Source organism: Amblyraja radiata, chromosome 38, assembly GCF_010909765.2.
Source record: "Amblyraja radiata isolate CabotCenter1 chromosome 38, sAmbRad1.1.pri, whole genome shotgun sequence".
NCBI lineage: Eukaryota > Metazoa > Chordata > Chondrichthyes > Rajiformes > Rajidae > Amblyraja > Amblyraja radiata.
This window is the reverse complement of record NC_045993.1, coordinates 9728988-9750433: the sequence shown is the minus strand read 5'-3', so window position 1 is coordinate 9750433 and position 21446 is coordinate 9728988. Positions and strand designations below refer to the sequence as shown.

At 48.6% G+C, this 21446-nt stretch overlaps 1 protein-coding gene across 1 annotated transcript in view; it reads left to right on the top strand.

Moving 5' to 3' along the window:
* The first annotated feature begins 15728 nt into the window (after positions 1-15728).
* ddx47 (DEAD-box helicase 47) overlaps positions 15729-21446 on the top strand; it is a 28727-nt gene continuing 23009 nt past the window's right edge. Inside the window, exons 1-5 of the mRNA XM_033013053.1 lie at positions 15729-15890; positions 16539-16632; positions 17679-17867; positions 18598-18669; positions 19703-19821. Of these exons, the coding sequence (XP_032868944.1) occupies positions 15738-15890; positions 16539-16632; positions 17679-17867; positions 18598-18669; positions 19703-19821 (627 nt within the window). The 5' untranslated portion in view covers positions 15729-15737. The remainder of the gene's footprint in view (positions 15891-16538; positions 16633-17678; positions 17868-18597; positions 18670-19702; positions 19822-21446) is intronic.

Sequence of the window (21446 nt, the reverse complement as noted above, 5' to 3'; positions counted from 1 at the left end):
AGTAGTTATTCAATTGGTCTGCCATGTCCTTGTTCCCCATGATCAATTCACCTGTTTGACTGCAAGGGACCTACATTTGTTTTAACTAATCTTTTTCTCTTCACATATCTATAAAAACTTTTGCAGTCAGTTTTTATGTTCCCTACCAGTTTTCTTTCATAATCTATTTTCCCTTTCCTAATTAAGCCCTTTGTCCTCCTCTGCTGGACTCTGAATTTCTCCCAGTCCTCGGGTAGGCTGCTTTTTCTGGCTAATTTGTATGCTTCCCGCCCGTAGCTTGACAGCACCTGTGACGCTGTGAGGCAGCAGCTCTACCGCTGCGCCACCGCAACGCTGTTCTTGGAGCTTTTCGGATAATGGTTGAGCCAAAGTTCTTGTGTTGTGTGGAGGAGGTGGTTAATGAAGTCTGATCTACTTTAGGTGCAAATTTGAAATTAATATTGGACAGGATGCTGATAACCTCGCTCTGCATTTTAAACCTCGGTTTGATGACGTCCCACCTACTCTAGCCATGAACAGCCGACATCAGGGCAAATGGGATGATGAGATCATTAATTTTGACTTTCCGTTTCAGGAGTCTGATGATTTAAAGGTAAGAGTGGGTTTTGATGTGAATGGGTTTTAGTTTCAGTTTAGTTTAGGGATACAGTGTCGAAACAGGCCCTTCGGCCCACCGGGTCTGCACCAACCAGCGATCCCCTCACACTAACACCATCCTGTACACACACTAGGGACAGTTTACAATGTGACTAAACTACAGTGCGGAAACAGGCCCATTGACTCTACGCCAACCCGGTTTGTTGCTCACTCCCTCCACACGAGGAACAATTTTACAGAAGCCAATTAGCCTACAAACCTGTATTTCTTTGGAGTGTGGGAGGAAACCGGAGCACCTGGAGAAAAACCCATGCAGGTCACGGGCAGAAAGTACACACTCCATACAGACAGCGCCCGTAGTCAGGATCGAACCCGGGTCTCTGGCGCTGTGAAATGACAACTCTGCCGCTGCGCCACTGTGCCACCATTAGAGCTACAGCCTGGAAACAGGCCCATTGACTCCAACGCCAACCAGCGAGCACCCAGTACACTATTCCTATCCTACACACTAGGGTCAGTTCACAGAAGCCATGTAACATACAAACCTGCACATCTCCAGAGCACCCGGAGGAAACGCACATGGTCACATGGGAGTGTGCAAACTCCACACAGACAGCGCCCGTAGTTTGTGGATAAAGCAGGAAGGGACCTAATGAGGATCTTGTTATCAACAACAGGATATGGTCAGGGTCTATAGAAACTCAGTTTGTTCCTGCATTTCATATTCTGCCTCCTAATCCACGTCTGTGTTGCTCGGATGTTGTGGTCCTGGTGAGAGAACAAAGGGGGGCCCGGCATGGTGGGGACCACCAAGAACTAAGAGGGACCACAAATGGAATGTGTTTAAATTGGTTTTTGTATAATGGAAGTTTGTAACTTTGTCGGTGCCCTTTATGTGGAAACACTTTGCATACCCTTGGGTTCGCAAAACAATGAATATCACTGTGACTTGTGACAATAAAGCATCATTCATCCATTCCTTCAGTTCCTACTTCCAGTTTAGTTTAGAGAAACAGGCCCTTCGGCCCACCGAGTTCCCGCTGACCAGCGACCCCCGCACACTAACACTATCCTGCACACACTAGGGACAATTTACAATTATACCAAGCCAATTAGCCTACAAACCTGTATGTCTCTGGAGTGCGGGAAGGAACCGGAGATTCCAGAAAAACCCACGCAGGTCACGGTGAGAAAGTAAAACTCTGTACAGACAGCCCCCGTAGTCAGGATCGAACCCGGGTCTCTGGCGCTGTGAGGCAGCAACTCTACCACTGCGCCACTGTGCCACCCCTAATTTGTTTCCCATTTTTTCTTTGATAGGTTCTCATCAATTTCGACGGAGATAAATTTCATATCGTCTCCCAGGATACTCATCACGTGACATTTCCCAACCGGCCTGATAAAAACGTGTTAAACTACCTAACGGTGAACGGAAATGTCGACCTGCAGCTCATCAAATTGACTAACTGAAGGAATTGTATAGGACGTTAGGTCTTTAAACGCAGGGGAGGGATGGATTAACATTTCCTGCATTTGGTTTGGGGGAAGCAGTAGAAAGTAAACATGGGCTTATGTAATGAAGGGGCTTTTTCGCTGAATATTTTGTGTCAATTATTGGAACTCTTTGCTTGTCCATGGGCTGGGTGTGGAGCTGTTTCCACCTTTACTGCCCTGTTGCTACACGGGAAGAGGTCAGACTGGGCATCTACAGAGACAGACAGAAGAAGGCGGTATCGCTCAGGTATAGGAAGGAACGCAGATGCTGGTTTACACCAAAGTTAGACACAAAATACTGGAGTAATTCAGAGGGACAGGAAGCATCTCTGGAGAGAAGGAATGGTGTTGAATTGAGGTGCTGTTCCTCCAATTTGAACCCGTAATGTCACCCATTCCTTCTCTCCAGAGATGCTGCCTGTCCCGCCAAGTTACTCCAGTTGTTTGTGTCTGCCTCTGTAGATGTGCAGTTCCTTCCTGTACATCTACAGAGGCAGTGCATCGCTCCAGTCAGTGTGAGGCATTGATGCATCTCCCGGCTTTACTATTCTCTCAACTCTGGCTTTACTCCCCAAACTATTCTTCTCTGGGCCCGTGGCTTTCACTGCCTTTGTTATTCCACTTTCTGGGCTAGTCTCACCGGGAGTGGCTGTTCCAAACATTTAACCCACCAGGCATTGGAGAGGGTCCAGAGGTGGTTTGCGAGAAATGATCCCGAGGATGATTGGGTGAACGAAGGAGGACCGTTTGACGGCTCTGGGCCTGTACTCGCTGGGGATTAGAAGGATGAGGGTGGGTATCTCACTGCAACTTACCGAATAGTGAACGGGCTAGAGTGGATGTGGAAAGGATGTTTCCACTTGTGGGAGAGTTTAGAACTAGAGGGGACAGCCTCGAGGGGAGGGTGAGGGGGGGGGGGGGGGTGGGGGAGGAAGGGCGGGGGAAAAAACATATAATTCGGATGGAGATTTCTTTCGGCAGTGTGAATCTGGCATTGCCACAGGCGATAGTGGAGGCCAAGTCATTGGGTATTTTATAATCAGAGATTGACAGATTCTTGATTAGTCCGGGCGTCAAGGGTTTACGGGGAGAAGGCAGGAGTGGGGTTGAGGGGGAGAGATAGATCAGCCATGATCATATGGTGGAGCAGACTCAATGGGCTGAATGGCCTAATTCTGCTCCTTTGTCTTACGATCTTATATTTGGCCCCACCAATTACCACCCACCCATCTTCCCCAATTAGGGGAATAATAAAATTGCTTCCCATGGCCACACAAGAGATTTTCAGTCTAGTGAGCCAGGACTGCGTGGGTTTTCTCTGAGATCTCCACTTTCCTCTCACATTCCAAAGATGTACAGGTTTGTAGGTTAATTAGCTTGATGTAAAGGGTAAATTAAAAAAAAAAATGTCCCTAGTTAGTGTGGGGGATCACTGGTCGGCGTGGACACGGTGGGCCGAAGGGCCTGTTTCCGCACTGTATCTCTAAAACAAAAATCCCTTGCCCCGATATAGGGTGTAGCACCTTCCCAGTGTGTGATGGGGCAGTGTAGAGGGAGATTCACTCTGTACCTGTGCTGCCCAAAGCTGAGAATAAGGAACTTTTCCCACCCAGAACTCTCCTTTTAAGGAATGGGGTTGAGGTTGCTCCTACATGGATTGCAGAACATCGATTTGTTCCCCCTCTCACGAGGTGTCTGGGAGAGAACTGAGACTAAATCTGCCCAATTCCTAGTCGTTCTGGACCTCACTGATTTACCCAGGCTGCCTCTTCCCCCAGTTTGATCATTTATTCTATGCTATTGCTGGGGCTTATCTTCCAAATCAAATGACACCAAGATGGCAAACTCAAGAATGACTCGCTTTACGCTTGTAATGCAAATAAAAATGTATTCAGTTTGTGGTCTGTCTTGTCTGATTCCTTTAAATCACTTGGTGTGACACTTTCATTCCATCTGAGGGGAGATGGGGTGGCCGCACTGCTGGGAACAAAGGGAGACAGTGGGGGGGGGAAGAGATGCCGAGAACATGGAACGGCGGCACAGTGGTGCAGCTATAGAGTTGCTGCCTTACAGTGCTTGCAGCGCCAGGGACCCGGGTTCAATCCCGACTATAGGTGCTGTCTGTACAGAGTTTGCACGTTCTCCCCGTGACTTGCGAGGGTTTTCTCCGAGATCTTCGGTCTCCTCCCACACTCCAAAGACGTGCAGTTACTTAGATTAATTGGCTTGGTGTATGTGTAATTTGTCCCTAGTGTATGTAGGATAGTGTTATGTCCCACTTATGGAAATTTTCAGGCGACTGTGAGAGTGGAACACACACACACAAATCGCTTCCTTCACCAGCCCGTTATGTAGGCGGGGGACAGGGCAAGTGGGGAGAGCACTGTCTGAGTGAAATTCACATGGTGCAAAGCCAAGGTGATACAGACACACACCGCGATGAACAGGAAGGTTGGCGCTGTAATTAAGACGGTGAAAGCACAGTGTGCGGGAAGTGTCATGTAAGTCCTTTAAAAGAGGGGGGAGGGGGGGGGGAGGGAGGGAGAAGGGTGGAGAAGAAGTGGAGACAACTTTTAAGAATCCAGAGATACACGGCTCTGAAGCTCAGCGGACATTAACATTACTGGTCGATTATCCTTGGTTCTGAAAATTACTGCATACATTTTTTTTTCCCCAATGAGCAAATGAAATTCACCGGTCAGCACCGGCTACAACATATACGAAAACCTACGACAACCTTCGACCTCCTGGCAACCCACTACCACTGCACCTACGCCACGAGAATTCTCGCTACTCTCCATGGCGGCTTCATTCTGGCGACATAATGAGGTCGCGACTAACTCCCGGAATGCGGGAACTCCTCATGACAGTGAAGGTGCCTCCCCGGCAGTTTTTTACAGATACAACGTGGAAACAGGTCCTTCGGCCCAACGAGACCTGGCCGACCAGCAATCCACGCACACTTAATGGGCCTGTCCCATTTAGGCGACATCAGGAACATGCTTCCTGCCGCTAGCGTGTCCAAACCCTTAATAATCTTATATGTTTCTCCCCGCGACTTGCGTGGGTTTTCTCCGGGAAATTTTTTAAATCTCCCATGGTTCTCAAGTGGGTTTTTACATACAAATTGAAAATGCATCTGAATAAAAATTTACAGCCAGATTTATCACTTCTGAGACTTTTTAGATTCCAAAGGAATCAAGAAAAAACACAAATAATGCCTTACTGTTGATGAAATACAGTGAGCAAATGCGATAATTCCCAATATTTTCAATTCCGATATCTTGCACAGCCAATGTTTACCAAGAACTTTAGCTGCTGTTGTCCCTTCAGCTCTCGCTTCTATTTACCTACATTTCGCTTCACTTTTGGAATTCTAAAGTTGGGTACATGTCTCTCACACTTACCCCGACTTCCACAATTCTTTTCAGCGCAAAAATTCACCATTTTGGCGGTTTTTAACAGGTAGGAAAGTACGCGTTTCTTGCATTAATAACATATACCGGAAGTGACGGATGTCCTCCAGATGGATTGAGCGGCTCCGTGCCCTATGACCCAGTGACCTTACATGCAACCCCCCTATATATATGTTACTGTTCCATTATTCTATGTTCGCTCTTCTGGGTGAGATGCTGACTGCATTTCGTTGTCTCTGTACTGTACACTGTACAATGACAATAAAGATTGAATCTGAATCTGAATCTGACTTTGATTTGTCCTTCTGCATAACTTCTTTGTACCTCTTCGCCTCTCTTGTTTTCCTCTCCCCTGACTCTCAGTCTACCCATATTCTCCACAGATGCTGCCTGACCTTGCTGAGTGACTCCAGTACTTTGTGTCTATCTTCAGGAGGTGGTGAGCAAAGATTATAGAGGAGCAAGATAGACCACTCCTCCGAAATCCAGTGGGCTGGCGTGTAGTACGTGGTGAAACGTCACGGCCGCCATTTGTTTATGCCTCCCGCTGTGCAATCCGCTCTATCGTCTGGTGTAATCAGTGCTGATGGGAACAGTGTTTGATTTAGCGCATCTATCACATCACATATTTTAGTTAATATTATTGTCAATGTTTTCCCCCTGTTCCCCCATTTCCCTCCCATCTTTCCTACCCAGCCGCCACCTTTGCGTAGTTTCACTTGCATTGTATTGTGCAGTTTCCCTTCTATTGCTTTAACACACACTGTGCACAAAATTAAATTTAACTTATATATATATTTATATGAATGTGTGTGCCTGTGTGTGAGAGGAAAGTTAAGGGTCTGTCCCATCAGCAAATGGTCGCTTGAAAAATCTTTCACTGCTATATAAATAAAAGGGACGACTTGACATATTTCTCTAGTTTCTTTCTTCAGATTTCCTCTAATTTGTTTAGCAACCTTTTTCTTTCAATCTGTGTGTGTGTGTGTGTGTGTGTGTGTGTGTATATATATACACACACACACACACACACATACATACATATAATAATAATAATAATAATAATAAATTTTATTTATTGGGCGCCTTTCAGACATCTCAAGGACACCTTACAGAGATTAACAGGAATATAAACATATAATCAGAATAAAATAAATAATAAAGACATCACAGAAACACAAATTAAAAACAGAATTCAGTCCAAAAACAAAAATCAAAAACACAATGTGAAGAGAGAGTAGCGGCAGCTAAAGCGCGCCAGCGTCCACTCTCTCTTCACGGCAGCCATCTTGGACAAAGACTAACAGGATTACCTTACAGACAAAAAATCATCCCCCCCCAATGGACACCATTGTGGGGGAAGGCACAATGTCCAGTCCCTATCCCAAGTTCACCCCAAAGTCAGGCCTATTGAGGCCACCGCAATTGCCTCTACGGAGGCCCGATGTTCCTGGCCGTTCTCACCGGGTGGTCTTGCCCCGGCGTCGGGAGAGTCCTCTCAGCGGCTGGGCCAACTGGAACGGCCGCTATCTTGCCGGAGACCGCGGCTTCCGAAGCCGACAAGGCCGCGCCGGTTTGGAGCTCCCAGGCTCCCGATGTTGAAATCGGCGCCGCCCGCTCCGCTCCGCAGACCCGCAGCCCGGAGGTGTTGAACACGGCAGTCACAGCTCACCGGAGCTCCAGCGTGTCGATCCAGCGCGGCGACCCAGGCAAGGCATCGCCCGCTCCGCTCCGCGATAGCGCTCCAGCCGAAGCCGAGGTGCTGGGCGGTCCCCGCCAGGAAACGGCGCTCCACGCCCGCTGGTAGGCCACGAGGACGGGTCGACGGGCAGCCCGGAGAAAAAGCTGCCTCACCGACCAGGTAGAGACCTAGAAGTAAAATTAACCCCTAACCCCCACATTAAAAAGTCCATATCTCCAACGAACAAAAAACAGGACTCACTAAAAACTTTTTAAAAAGCGAATTAAAACGGACGGCTGCTGGCTAGCAGCCGTTCCCCAAGATGGCTCCTCCTCTGATACACACACACACAGATTGAAAAGAAAAAAATATATATATATAATTTTTTCTTTTCAATCTCTGTGTGTGTATGTATATATACACACATATACATACACAAAGATTGGGAAAAATATATATATATATATACACACACACACATATATATATACACACACACACACACACATATATATATACAGTGGCTTGCAAAGGTTTTCATACCCCTTGAACTTTTCCACATTTTGTCACGTTACAACCACAATCGTAAAAGTATTTTATTGGGATTTTATGTGATAGACCAACACAAAGTGGTGCATAATTGTGAAGTGGAAGGAAAATGATACATGGTTTTCAAATTTTTTTACAAATAAAAAACTGAAAAGTGTGGCGTGCAAAAGTATTCAGCCCCCTTTACTCTGATACCCCTAAATAAAATCCAGTGCAACCAATTGCCTTCAGAAGTCACCTAATTAGTAAATAGAGTCCACGTGTGTAATCTAATCTCAGTATAAATACAGCTGTTCTGTGAAGGCCTCAGAGGTTTGTTAGAGAACATTAGTGAACAAACAGCATCATGAACCCCAACGAACACACCAGACAGGTCAGGGATAAAGTTGTGGAGAAGTTTAAAGCAGGGTTAGGTTATAAAAAAATATCCCAAGCTTTGAACTTTTCACAGAGCACTGTTCAATCCATCATCCGAAAATGGAAAGAGTATGGCACAACTGCAAACCTACCAAGACATGGCCCTCCACCTAAACTGACAGGCCGGGCAAGGAGAGCATTGATCAGAGAAGCATATTCATGTGTTAAAATGGCCCCGTCAAAGTCCAGACCTAAATCCAATTGAGAATCTCTGGCAAGACTTGAAAATTGCTGTTCACAGACACTCTCCATCCAATCTGACTGAGCTTGAGCTATTTTGCAAAGAATGGGCAAACATTTCAGTCTCTAGATGTGCAAAGCTGGTAGAGACATACCCCAAAAGACTTGCAGCTGTAATTGCAGCGAAAGGTGGTTCTACAAAGTATTGACTCAGGGGGGCTGAATACTTTTGCACGCCACACTTTTCAGTTTTTATTTGTAAAAATGTTTGAAAACCATGTATCATTTTCCTTCCACTTCACAATTATGCACCACTTTGTGTTGGTCTATCACATAAAATCCCAATAAAATGCATTTACGTTTGTGGTTGTAACGTGACAAAATGTGGAAAAGTTCAAGGGGTATGAAAACATTTGCAAGCCACTGTATATATATATATATATATACACATATACACACACACATATATATATATACACACATATACATATATATCACAATATATGTGTATATACATATACATACATATTTGTATGCACACACATATATACACACATATATATATATATAAAATATATATGAAATCCTAATATTGGGAATAAAACATCCATGAACACAATGTCGAAATATTTTTCCATTCTATATTAGCGTAACACAATGTAGTGCATACATACCTACACATTTAAATTCAGTCGATAAGTTGGTCATGTGGAGGTCCCTGGGGGGTAGGCCACTCCTTTGGATCATCCCCCTCGCCGATTGAGGGACAGGGGCGTTGGTCTGCCACGGGGTTTCCTGACGACTCCCTAGGGGTAGTGATAAGGGTGTCGTGGTGTGTGTACTCGGACTGCTGGAATTAAAAAAGCTTCTTTTGAATCCGCCTGGTGTCCGGTCTTTTCCTGATCTTGACCAGGCCACTACACTGGTGACCCCGACGTGATACCTCTCACAGCAAACTGTGCCTCTGCCAGCTGGAACCAGGTTTTGGGTTCTTCGGTCCACAGAGTTGGGAGCTTCAACGCAACGGCGTTATTATCCATCACGATGCGTGATGAACGACGCGGGGTCACCAGTGTAGTGGCCTGGACCATCTTGCTTTTTTTTGAGACATGGATTTTTTAAATGTGAATGTCTCATAATGACACATTTGTGGGTCAGCCGTATATTGTACCAACCCCCACAATTTCAAATAACTCTAAATTGAACTTTATAAACAAGGAAAACTCTTTTTATTTCCGCCATTTATGGTAATATTTACATAATTCACATCATTTTGTGCACGACATGTACAGGGGGTTGCAGTGTTTTGAAAGTGATGTAAAATTCAACATATTTCAGACAATGATAGCCCCACCCCTTCCTTACCTTCTGGAGCGCAGAAGGTTAAGGGGGGACTTGATAGAGGTTTTTAAAATGATGAGAGGGATAGACAGAGTTGACGTGGAAAAGCTTTTCCCACTGAGAGTAGGGAAGATTCAAACAAGGGGACATGACTTGAGAATTAAGGGACTGAAGTTTAGGGGTAACATGAGGGGGAACTTCTTTACTCAGAGAGTGGTAGCTGTGTGGAATGAGCTTCCAGTGAAGGTGGTGGAGGCAGGTTCGTTTTTATCATTTAAAAATAAATTGGATAGTTATATGGATGGGAAAGGAATGGAGGGTTATGGTCTGAGCGCAGGTATATGGGACTAGGGGAGATTATGTGTTCGGCACGGACTAGAAGGGTCGAGATGGCCTGTTTCCGTGCTGTAATTGTTATATGGTTATATGGTTATATGGTTACCCCAAAGAACAAAATTTCCAATTTATATACAATAATAAATAAATCGTCATTTGCACAATTTTGTGTGGCTAACGGGAGGGTCTCATACTTCCTCTTGAGTAACCGGCGTTGGGAAAACAGAATTTCGGCGTGTTCGGGATGTCAAATAGCGTTGGAACTGCATTGCAATTTAGCCTCTCATTGGTCTGCCTGTTGGAAAACTAGTCAAGTTCAGTGTTCAGAACAAAGACGGCAGGTGGTTGACAAGTACACCAGACTTTGGTGGAGGAGATCTTGTCAACGAGTATTCTGGACCCGCTGAAATTACAGAAAATCTCATATTGGATTAACTAAGAAGGAAAAAATGTAGTTATAACTACATATCTGCAGAATGAATGATATATCATTTAAGTGCAATTGTTCAGTTGTGGGGAGATACCTGTATATTGAAGATGCATTTTGCCACTAATATGTCAATTTACCTTCAATGTAGAAGAGCTTATTTAAAACTTCTCATGTAGACCATTTAAGGAATTTTCTTTCTATCCTCTTTTGGACCTATGACACTAGCAGGGCTGCCAACTCTCAGGCAGAGACAGACTGAGAGAGAGGGGAGGAAGAGAGTGAAAGGCAGATGGGGCAGAGACTGAGATAGAGAGAGACAGGGAGAGAGGAGAGAGAGAGAAGGGGCAGAGAGAGACAGGGAGAGAGAGAGACTGGGAGAGAGAGAGACAGGGAGAGAGAGAGATAGAAGGGGCAGAGAGATGGGGAGAGAGAAGGGGGGAGAGAGAGGAACGATGGCACGTTATAACGCACAGCTGCCCCATTCTGACAGCCGCTGAACCCCGCACCCTTCTTCACAGCGGCCCAGTGATGTCTCGGCTCTGACAGTTCGAGGGATCTAATCGGTAACTACACTAAGAGCAGCCCCGGGTCCCCGACTCGAATCTGAGGTTAAAAACTTGTGATGGGTCTCCCCATCTCTCTCACTGCCCCTTCTCTCTCTCTCTCTCTCCCCCCCTCAGGACCATATTTTGGAGACTCCTGCCGTACAGAAACAAAAACTAAATGTACAGAAGAACAAAAATTGCTGACTTTATTATTGTGGTAATTTTAGATCTATTAAAAAAGAATCTATTAACTTTCTAATGTTACCAACAACCCTAGTATCCGAATGAGTGTTGATATGGGGAACAAAAAAATAACATTTTCAGGACAAAATAATGTCGACAGAAAACAATAATATTTCCTCACTTTTCTTTGATGTTGGGGAACCTGAAGAAAGACAGGTTGAGTTGTCAACATGGTCGATTAGAGCAATTTATACTGAACTGTAGATGTGGACGCCATGACAGTATGCGGGCAGCCCTATGAAATGGCGTCGACAATCACACACGTCATACTACGCGTTTTTCGAGGAGTGGTCTATCTTGCTCCTCTATAATCTTTGGCGCTTAGGCTCTGTAGATGACATGTGCATGTACCTTTAATATAGTGACCTCACCACTACTAACCACTCCTAATCACTCCCCATATCAGAAGTATAATTGCAACCTCCCCACCCATTGATCCCTCTCTAGCTCCTGTGATCCTTCGCCATGAAGGACAAGGTGGAATCGACGCTGCTCGACATGGTCACCATGGGCATCCTGAAAGAGGTGAGCGATCCCACCCGGTGGGTCTCCACCATGGTTGTTGCCGCGAAAAAGGACAAAAGTGAAATTCGCATTTGCATCAACCCCAAGGACCTGAACCTGGCCATAAAACGCCCGCACTACCCAATGCGAACAGTGGAGGACGTCGCTGCACAGGTCGGTCCGGCCACTGTCTTTTCGGTCCTTGATGCCAAGAGCTCTTTCTGGCAGATACCGCTGGACGAGTGGTCCTCCTACCTGACTACCTTCAGCACGCCTTTCGGAAGGTTTCGATTGCTCCGCATGCCGTTCGGGATCAACTCTGCCAGCGAGGTGTTCCAGCGAACGATGGAACAGCTGTTTGCCGGTCTGCCGTGTGCTATCATCGTTGACGACATCCTGGTCTACGGTAAGGACGTGGCTGAGCACGACCTCCACCTCCGTCAAGTCCTGGACCGGGCCCGTGAAATCAACCTCAAGCTCAACCCAAAGAAGTGCCGCTTCCGTGTCCCGGAGGTCACTTACGTGGGCCACGTTTTTACTGCCTCGGGGCTGAAGCCTGACCCGCAAAAAACGGCTGCTGTCTCCGGGATGTCCTCACCCACCGACGTGCCCAGCCTGCAGCGTTTCCTGGGCATGGTCAATTACCTGGGGAAGTTCATCCCCGACCTCAGCGAGCTGAGTGCGCCCCTGAGGGAGCTAATCAAGAAGGACACTGCCTGGGCCTGGTTCCCGCATCACCAAAATGCTTTTGACGTCCTGAAGTCTAGACTAGTCAGTACCCCCACTCTTAAATTCTTTGATCTACAGCGTCCCATCGTTCTCACCTGCGACGCTTCCAAATTCGGTCTTGGTGCCGCCTGCCTGCAGCTCCACGATGGCCTGCAGCTGCCCGTTTCCTATGCGTCCCGCACCATGACCCCTGCCGAGCAGCGCTACGCTCAGATTGAGAAGGAACTGCTTGCCGTGGTATTTGCTTGCTCCAAGTTCAAGGACTACATTCTGGGCAACAACTTCACGATCGAGACCGACCACCAGCCGTTGGTCACCATCCTAAACAAGCCAATCCACGTTGCCTCTTCCCGGCTGCAGCGCATGATGCTGCACCACCAGCGCTTCACTTTTAAAATTGTGTACCGCAAGGGCAAGGACATGTTCGTGGCCGACACGCTGTCCCGCGCGCCACTATCGTCCACTGATCGCCACCCATACGAATCGTCTGACCTGATGGTACTTAACGTTAACATTGTGCCCTCACAGCAGATGCAGTCCCTGGTCAAGCACACTGCCAAGGATCCTGCCCTGCAGCAGCTTGCCGACGTCATCCGGCAGGGCTGGCCAGACCGACGTCATCCTTGCCGGCCGGTGCCGTGCCCTACTTCCTGGTCCGTGACGAGCTCGTCCTGCACGACGGCATGGTGGTGAAAGGACACAAGGTGGTTGTGCCCGCTGCGCTGCGGGACCACTATTTCCAGTCCGCCCACCACGGTCATCCTGGGGCCGAGGCCACTCTGTCCCACGCCTAGAGTCAGTTCTACTGGCCTGGCATGGCCCAAGACATCCGGGAGAGGGTCTCCGCCTGCTCTACCTGCAACAGCCTCGCTCCCCATCAGCAACGCCAGCCGCTTCTGCAACAGCCTGCCCCTGAACTGCCCTGGATGGTGGTCGCCACTGACATTTTCGAGTGGCGTGGCAAGCACTTCCTGGTCCTTGTTGACTCTTATTCCAGCTGGTTCGAGGTCGACCAGCTGCACTCCCTCACCTCTTCGGCCGTCATCGGGAAGCTGCGCCGCCACTTTGCCACTTTCGGCTCCCCGGCGAGCTTCCAATCTGACAACGGCAGCCAGTTCACCAGTTCACGAGTTTCGGGGTTTCGCTGCCTGTTCCCCGGCCAAGTCGTCCGGATGCAGTCCCCCTCCGGTCACTCCAAGCTTGCCACTGTCGTCGGTAATGCTGGTTCGCCGCGGTCCTACCTGGTCGACCACGACGGTACCATCTACCGCCGGTCCCGCCAACATCTGCGGCTTGTCAACGAGCCCCCACCACCGCCTGCCGACCCTTTCTCCCCTCCGTTGTCCGCCACACTGCCTGCCGCCCCACGCATGCCTCGGACCCTGCCATCTCAGCTCTTCCAGCCCCGCTCTCCACCAGCCAGCCCTCGCTCGCCTGCCCGTCCACCCGCTGCTGCGCCTGCATCCCCTCCTCGGCCTCCGCCTCCTCCAGGGTCCCCGGTTCGGTCACCCGCTCCCGCTCCGGCCCCTGCTCTTCCTGCAGAGCGGGGAGATGGCGAGCTGCGTACCTGGTCCGGGCGACTGGTTAAGCCGCCTGTCCGCTATGGTGAATTTGCTTAGCTGTTTGCTCAACTGTTTGTTTAACTGTTTGCTTACCTGCTCGTAGCGTATGAGACGTGGTCGCCCCGTCACTACTGTATTGCTTTTTGTTTCCAAGGGGAAGGATGTAGATGACATGTGCATGTACCTTTAATATAGTGACCTCACCACTACTAACCACTCCCCATATCAGAAGTATAATTGCAACCTCCCCACCCATTGATCCCTCTCTAGCTCCTGTGACAGACCACATACAGCTAGAGCAGCAACGTTTGTGTATTATCAATAAATAGTAGTAAAGACACAGTGTGTTTATGACTCCTCTTTACAGCCTCGGCCATGGGGGACTACTAGGGAAGAGGATCAATAATGAGGTCTCAGTATACACAGGTGAAATGATTGCAATATTGTTAGCGGTACAGTGGGTCGAGGATACCAGGCCTTTAAGGACAGTTATTTGTTCAGATTCAAGTTTAGCAATAAAGAGTTTACAGCACAGCCATTCAGACAGTAGACCAGACATTTTGATTGAAATACAACAAACACTATTCAGAATTCAAATGATGGGGCTTACAGTCATATTTTTATGGGTACCAGCACACATTGGCATTAGAGGAAACAAAATGGCAGATAAGGTAGCAAAAGAGGTAACAAAAAGAAGTAAGATTGATTTAAGTATTAACATAGGTAAAACTGAAATCAAAGACATTATTAAGCAAAGACTGAAGGAAAGATGGCAAAAGCAATGGGAGGAAGAGCGGAAAGGACGGTGGTTCTACAGAGTCCAGAGGAAAGTGGGAGAAATGAGATGTGCAGGAAAAAACAGAAAAGAGGAGACAGTAATTTCAAGAATCAGATTTGGACACACTGGTCTGAACAGTACACTTTTTTATAATACAATACAATACGGTTTATTTGTCACATTGCACATAAGTGCAAGTGAAATGAATATGTCAGCAGCGATACAATGATAAAGAACACACACAAAAACACAATAAAAATTTAACACAAACATCCACCACAGCATTCATCACTGTGGTGGAAGGCACACAATTTGGCCAGTCCTCCTCCATTTTCCCCCGTGGTCGGGGCCTCAACCCTCCGCAGCCGTTGCTGCGGGCGTCCAGATGGTAAAAGGACAAGGTACAAGTCCAGGTAAGTCCAGGATCGGCTCTTCCCCACCGGAGACCGCAGCTTTAAGTTGGTGTAGGCCGCAGGCCGGCGGTCGAAGATTTAAAGTTTAAAGTTCCCGCCGCGCCGCAGCATTAGGCAAGCATAATACAGGCAGATGTGAATACTGTGGGCAAGAAGAGACAATAGAGCATGTCATTATACATTGTGAGAGGTATGAGGAAGAAAGAAAACAAATGAGTGAACGATTCAGAAAAGAAAAAGTACAATTTGATTTAATAGATATTTTACAAAAGAATTCATATAAGTGCTATCAAATCCTATTGCTTTTTCTCAGGGTAACCAATTTGTTTGGAAAGATATAGGTTATTAGTATATAAGTTATAATGTTATTTGATCCACACTCCATACCAGTTGGTGGCGGTAATGCACTAAAAAGTTGTTTGCCAACAGCCAAAAAAAACTACATAGAAACTACATGGGGGACTACAACTCCCAGCAGGCACCGGGACTCGCGCATGCCCAATGAGAGCCAGCAGAGGCAAGATGGCGGACGCGGTGGGTGAGGAGCTGGAGCCGGGGAGCGGGGACGACAGCCCGGGGTCGGGGCCGGAGTCGGGGCCGGAGTCGGGGCCGGAGTCGGGGAGCCCCGGGGCCGCGGCAGGGAGGTTGCCGGAGCCGCAGAGTTTCAAGGATTTGGTAAATGGCGATGCCGGGAAAGCGGAGGGTCGGGGAGTGGAGCTGGACCCCGAGGCACATGGAGAGGAGAGGAAGGGGAAGGAGGGGATGGATATGAGGAGAGGAGAGGAGAGGAGAGGAGAGGAGAGGAGAGGAGAGGAGAGGAGAGGAGAGGAGAGGAGAGGAGAGGAGAGGAGAGGAGAGGAGAGGAGAGGAGGGAAGAGGAGGGGAGATTGAGGAGGAGTGGTGAGGAGAGGAGGGAGCGAGGGAGAGTAGGGCAGTGGAGGAGGAGGGTTAGGTGAAGAGATGAGGGAAAGGGGTGGAGTTGAGGGAGAGGAGAGGAAGGGGTGAGGGAGAGGAATAGAGGTCAGATGAGGAAGTGGAGGTAAGATGGATGCTTGTGTAGAAGACCCCTCCTGTCCCATCCTCCTCGGGTCTCCCCCCAAGGAGGAGGGTGGAGGGGTGGGGGGGCTGCCCCTGCTCCTGCCGTTCCCTGGTTTTCCTCCAGCCCCCAATGCCCTGGAAACCAACTACCTTCTCTCAACCTCTCCCTTCCCCTTCCCAACGCCCTCCTTCGCTGTCCTATCCTGCCCAGGTAGTTGGAGGGGTTCTTCTACAGATGTGTTGATGTTGTTCAGTCTTGAATTCTCCTGATCGCTTGTATTAAAGGGCGTGACTGAGGTATTGTGTGAGGCGTGTGAGCAACTGGGATGGAAAACTCCAACCAACATTCAGATGGAAGCCTTGCCTGTGGCCCTGCAAGGTACGAGCAGTCTTGAACAACTATCTACCTCATTGGTGACCCTCAGACTATCTTTGATCTGACTATACTCGCCTTGCCTTATTCCCCTATCATGTATCTATACACTGCAAATGGCTCGATTGTATTGTCTGTTCTCTGATAGACACAAAATGCTGGAGTAACTCAGTGGCTCAGACAGCATCTCTGGAGAAAAGGAATAGGTGACGTTTTGGGTCGAGACCCTTCTTCAGACCCGAAACGTCACCTATTCCTTCTCTTCAGAGACGCTGCCTGATCTGCGGAGTTACTCTGGCTATTTGTGTCTACCTTCGGTTTAAACCAGCATCTGCAGTTCCTTCCGACACATATGTTGGAAAGAACTGGAGATGCAGGTTTAAATAGAAGATAGATACAAAATGCTGGAGTAACTCAGTGGGACAGGCAGCATCTTTGGAGAGAAGGAATGGGTGATATTTCGGGTCAAAACCCTTCTTCCTTTTTGGAGGGAAGGAGGAATCACAGAGGGGGAGCAGTGAGAGAAGATGTTGCTGAACTTTCGTCGGAGAAAGGAGAACTTCTTCAAAGCGAAACTTCACCCATTCCTTCTCCCCAGAGATGCTGTCAGTCCCACTGAGTTACTCCAGCATAATGGACCTAAACCTAAGTTACGAGCAGATGTTCAGTTTAGTTTAGAGATACAGCCCTTCAGCCCACCGAGTCCGCACCGACCAGCGATCCCCATACATTAACACTATCCTTCACACACTGGGGACAATTTACACTTACATCAAGCCAATTAACCTACATACCTGTTCGTCTTTTGAGTGTGGGAGGCAATCGAAGATCTGGGAGAAAACCCATGCGGTCACGGGGGTGAACGTACAAACTCCGTACAAACAGAATCCGTGGTCTGGATCGAACCCGGGTCTCCGGCGCTGTAAGGCAGCAACTCTACCGCTGCGCCACCGAGACAGATGTGTGCCTCCTGAGCGTGTGTCTCAGGGTTTTTATGGGTATTCGCATCTCGTTCTGCTCGCATCTGACGATGTCTTCGTCTGCCTTTTCAGGGCGGGACATTATTGGCCTGGCGGAGACTGGCTCTGGAAAGACGGGCGCCTTTGCCCTGCCCATCCTGCAGGCCTTGCTGGAGAGACCCCAGCGCCTCTTTGCGCTCGTCCTGACGCCAACCCGGGAGCTGGCATTCCAGATCTCCGAGCAGTTTGAGGCGCTGGGTTCCTCGATCGGGGTGAAGTCGGGTGAGTATGCGATCGCTCTGCGGGATGGGGAGCGGAGCTGCGGTGGGAAAGGGCAGAGTGGGCGGTTGGAGAGGGGAAGAAAGCGAATGAGGTGAGGTATGGGCATTGATATGGGACTTGGGATAATGATCCCAGGTATGAGTAGGTTAACATTTGATGAACGGCACTGAGCCTGTAATATTCACTGGGGTTTAGAAGGAGGGGCGGGGGGGGGGAACCTCATTGAAACGTAGAGAAAGGCTTGGATAGAGTGGATGTGGAGAGGATGTCTCCACTCATGGGAGAGTCTACGACTCGAGGTAATCGCCTCAGAATTAAAGGACTTACTTTTAGGAAGGAGATGAGGAATTGCTTTAGTCAGAGGGTGGTGAATGTGGAATTCTTTGCCACAGAAGGCTGTGGAGGCCACGTCAGTGGATATTTTTAAGGCAGAGATAGATACATTCTTGATTAGTGCGGGTGTCGGATGTTATGGGGAGAAGGTAGGAGAATGGGGTTAGGAGGGAGATATAGATCAGCCATGATTGAATGGCGGAGTGGACTTGATGGGCCGAATAGCCTAACTCTACTCCTATCACTTATGACCTTATCTTCACCTTCCCACCTGAATGCCGCTGCCCGAGTGCTAAAGGCCATCTCTTCGGATACCAGCTAGTTTGTGGTTTTGGTGTGTGTTATGGTGAGGGCTTCTCCTTCTCCTATTCTAATGAGTCTGCCATTTCCCTTGCAGCGGTGATTGTGGGTGGAATCGATATGATGTCGCAGAGTCTTGCTTTGGCAAAGAAACCTCATGTGGTCATCGGTGAGTTTTGACGGCCTCTACACCTGTGCTCCTCTTCTTAACTTTAGCCTTTGGAGATGCAGCGTGGAAACAGGCCCTTTGTGGCATTGAGTCCACGCCGGCCAGGAATGCCCTATGTACGCTAGCACTATCCTACACACGCACATGCAAGACAATTTTTACCAAAGCCAATTACAATACAATACAATCAGTTTTATTCGTCACATTGCACATAAAATGCAAGTGAAATTAATTTGCCAGCAGCGGTACAATGATAAAGAACACACAATATACAATAAAAATTGAACACAAACATCCACCACAGCATTCATCACTGTGGTGGAAGGCACAACATTTGCCCAGTCCTCCTCCATTTTCCCCTGTGGCCGGGAGCTCAACCCTCTGCAGCCGTCGCTGTGGGCGTACAGATGTACAGACAGGTATAAGTCCAGAATCGGCTCTTCCCCACTGGAGACCGCGGCTTCAGGTTGGTATAGGACGTAGGCCGGCGGTCAAAGATTTAAAGTCCCCGCCGCGCCGCAGCCAGAAGCACCGCAGACAGCGGGGCCGGCGGTCAGAGCTCCCCTCCAGGGGTCTCCGGCAAGGGACCCCGCTCCTGATGGTAAGTCCACGCCGAGCCAGCGGTTGAAGTAGAATTAACCTACAGACCTGCGCGATTTGGGACAGTGGGAGGAAACCGGAGCACCTGGCGAAAACCCACATGCTCACAGGGAGAACGTACAAACTCCGAACAGACAGCACCCGTAGTCAGGATTGAACTGGGGTCTCTGGCGTTGTGAGGCAGCAACTCTACCGCTGCACTGCCGTACTGTCTTCGGTAAACATTGCAACTTATCCTTAAGGTGTAGGATAGTGCTGGTGTACAGGGTGATCGTTGGACTCTGTTGGCCAAAGGGCCTGTTTCCACGCTGTATCTCTAAAGTCTACTCACAGCTGGGCCTGTGGGCTGGAAGTTTCTCTAGCCGGGCCGCTCGGCTTAATCTGTGATTTTGTTTTCTGGAGGGCGTCCCTGAAAGTGTCTGATTTCTTCTAGCCACCCCAGGCCGTCTGATCGATCACCTGGAGAACACCAAGGGCTTCAATCTGCGAGCGCTCAAGTTCCTGGTGATGGACGAGGCCGACAGGATTCTGAACATGGACTTTGAAACCGAAGTGAGTGAACTTTAAACTCACCATTTCACATCGGGACGACAGATGGCACAATGGGCTAAGTGTTCGGCTGGCAACCGGAAGGTAGCCGGTTCGAATCCCGCTTGGAGTGCATACTGTCGTTGTGTCCTTGGGCAAGACACTTCACCCACCTTTGCCTGTGTGTGAATGTGTGTGAGTGATTGGTGGTGGTCGGAGGGGCCGTAGGCGCAGATTGGCAGCCACGCTTCCGTCAGTCTGCCCCAGGGCAGCTGTGGCTACAGAAGTAGCTTACCACCACCGAGTGTGACTGAGGAGTGAATGAATAATGCGATGTAAAGCGCCTTGAGTATTAGAAAGGCGCTATATAAATCCCATTCATCATCATCATTTCTCCTGCTTTCCTTTAGATTCAAGAGATGTAGGATCCTGTGACCCTTTGCTTCAGTTTTAGTTTTAGAGATACAGCGCGGAAACAGGTCCTTCGGCCCACCGAGTCCGCACTGATCAGCGATCCCCGCACATTAACACTATCCTACGCACACTTGGGACAATTTACAATCTTTATCGAAGCCAATTAACCTACAAATCTGTACTGCTTTGGAGTGCGGGAGGAAACAGAAAAGCGCGGAGAAAACCCACGCAGGTCACGGGGAGAACGTACAAACTCCATACAGACAGCACCCATAGTCAGGATTGAACCGGGGGCTCTGGCGCTGTAAGGCAGCAGCTCTACCGCTGCGCCACCGTGCTGATCACAGCTGATCTACCATAATATTATTTTCCAGCATTATCCCAATATCCCTTGATTCCCTTTTAAACTGTACCTTCAGTGAATGCAATGGTTAAGTTTAGAGATACAGCGTGGACACAGGCCTCTCTACCCTATCAAGACCTCCACACTGTTGGCTCCAACACCATGTGGTCTAACTCTCCTGGGTCCTACTGTCCCCCACCCCCTCCAACAGGGACCATTTATTCCAGGGATGCTGTCTGGCCCGCTGAGTTACTCTAGCACTTTGTCTCTGCCTTTGGTATGTCAGCAGCGGCAATTGTTTGTTCCGACACCTTAGCGACTGTCTATATTTTGATGAGATCTCCCCTCGTTCTTCTAAACTCTAGAGAATAGATTTATTTCAGTGCACGTGTCAGTTATTTGAGGACGACGCCAAGTAACTAGCGTCGCAATATTCTGCAGCGTTGAGTTCTTGTGCAATTTTATACTGTAACAGGTTGCAGCATTGCTCCTCCTTTTGCATTGGGGAATTAAACTGCAAGCTGTCTGCCGGCCAGGAGATGGCGGTATTGTCCACGGGACTGCAGGAAGCTTTTAGGTTTTCGAGATACAGCGTGGAAACAGGCCCTTCGGCCCACTGAGTTCATGCTGACCAGCGATCAACCCTTATACTAGCGCTATTTTACACACCTGGGACAATTTACAATTTTACCGAAGCCAATTAATCTACAAACCTGGAGTGTGGGAGGAAACCGGAGCGCCCCGAGAAAACCCACGCGGTCACGGGGGAAACGTGCAAACTCCGTACGGACAGCACCCGTGGTCTGGATTGAACCTGGGTCTCTGGTGCTGTGAGGCAGCAGCTCTACCACTGCACCACCGTAATATTGCGCTTTCATTCCTCCTGTTCATT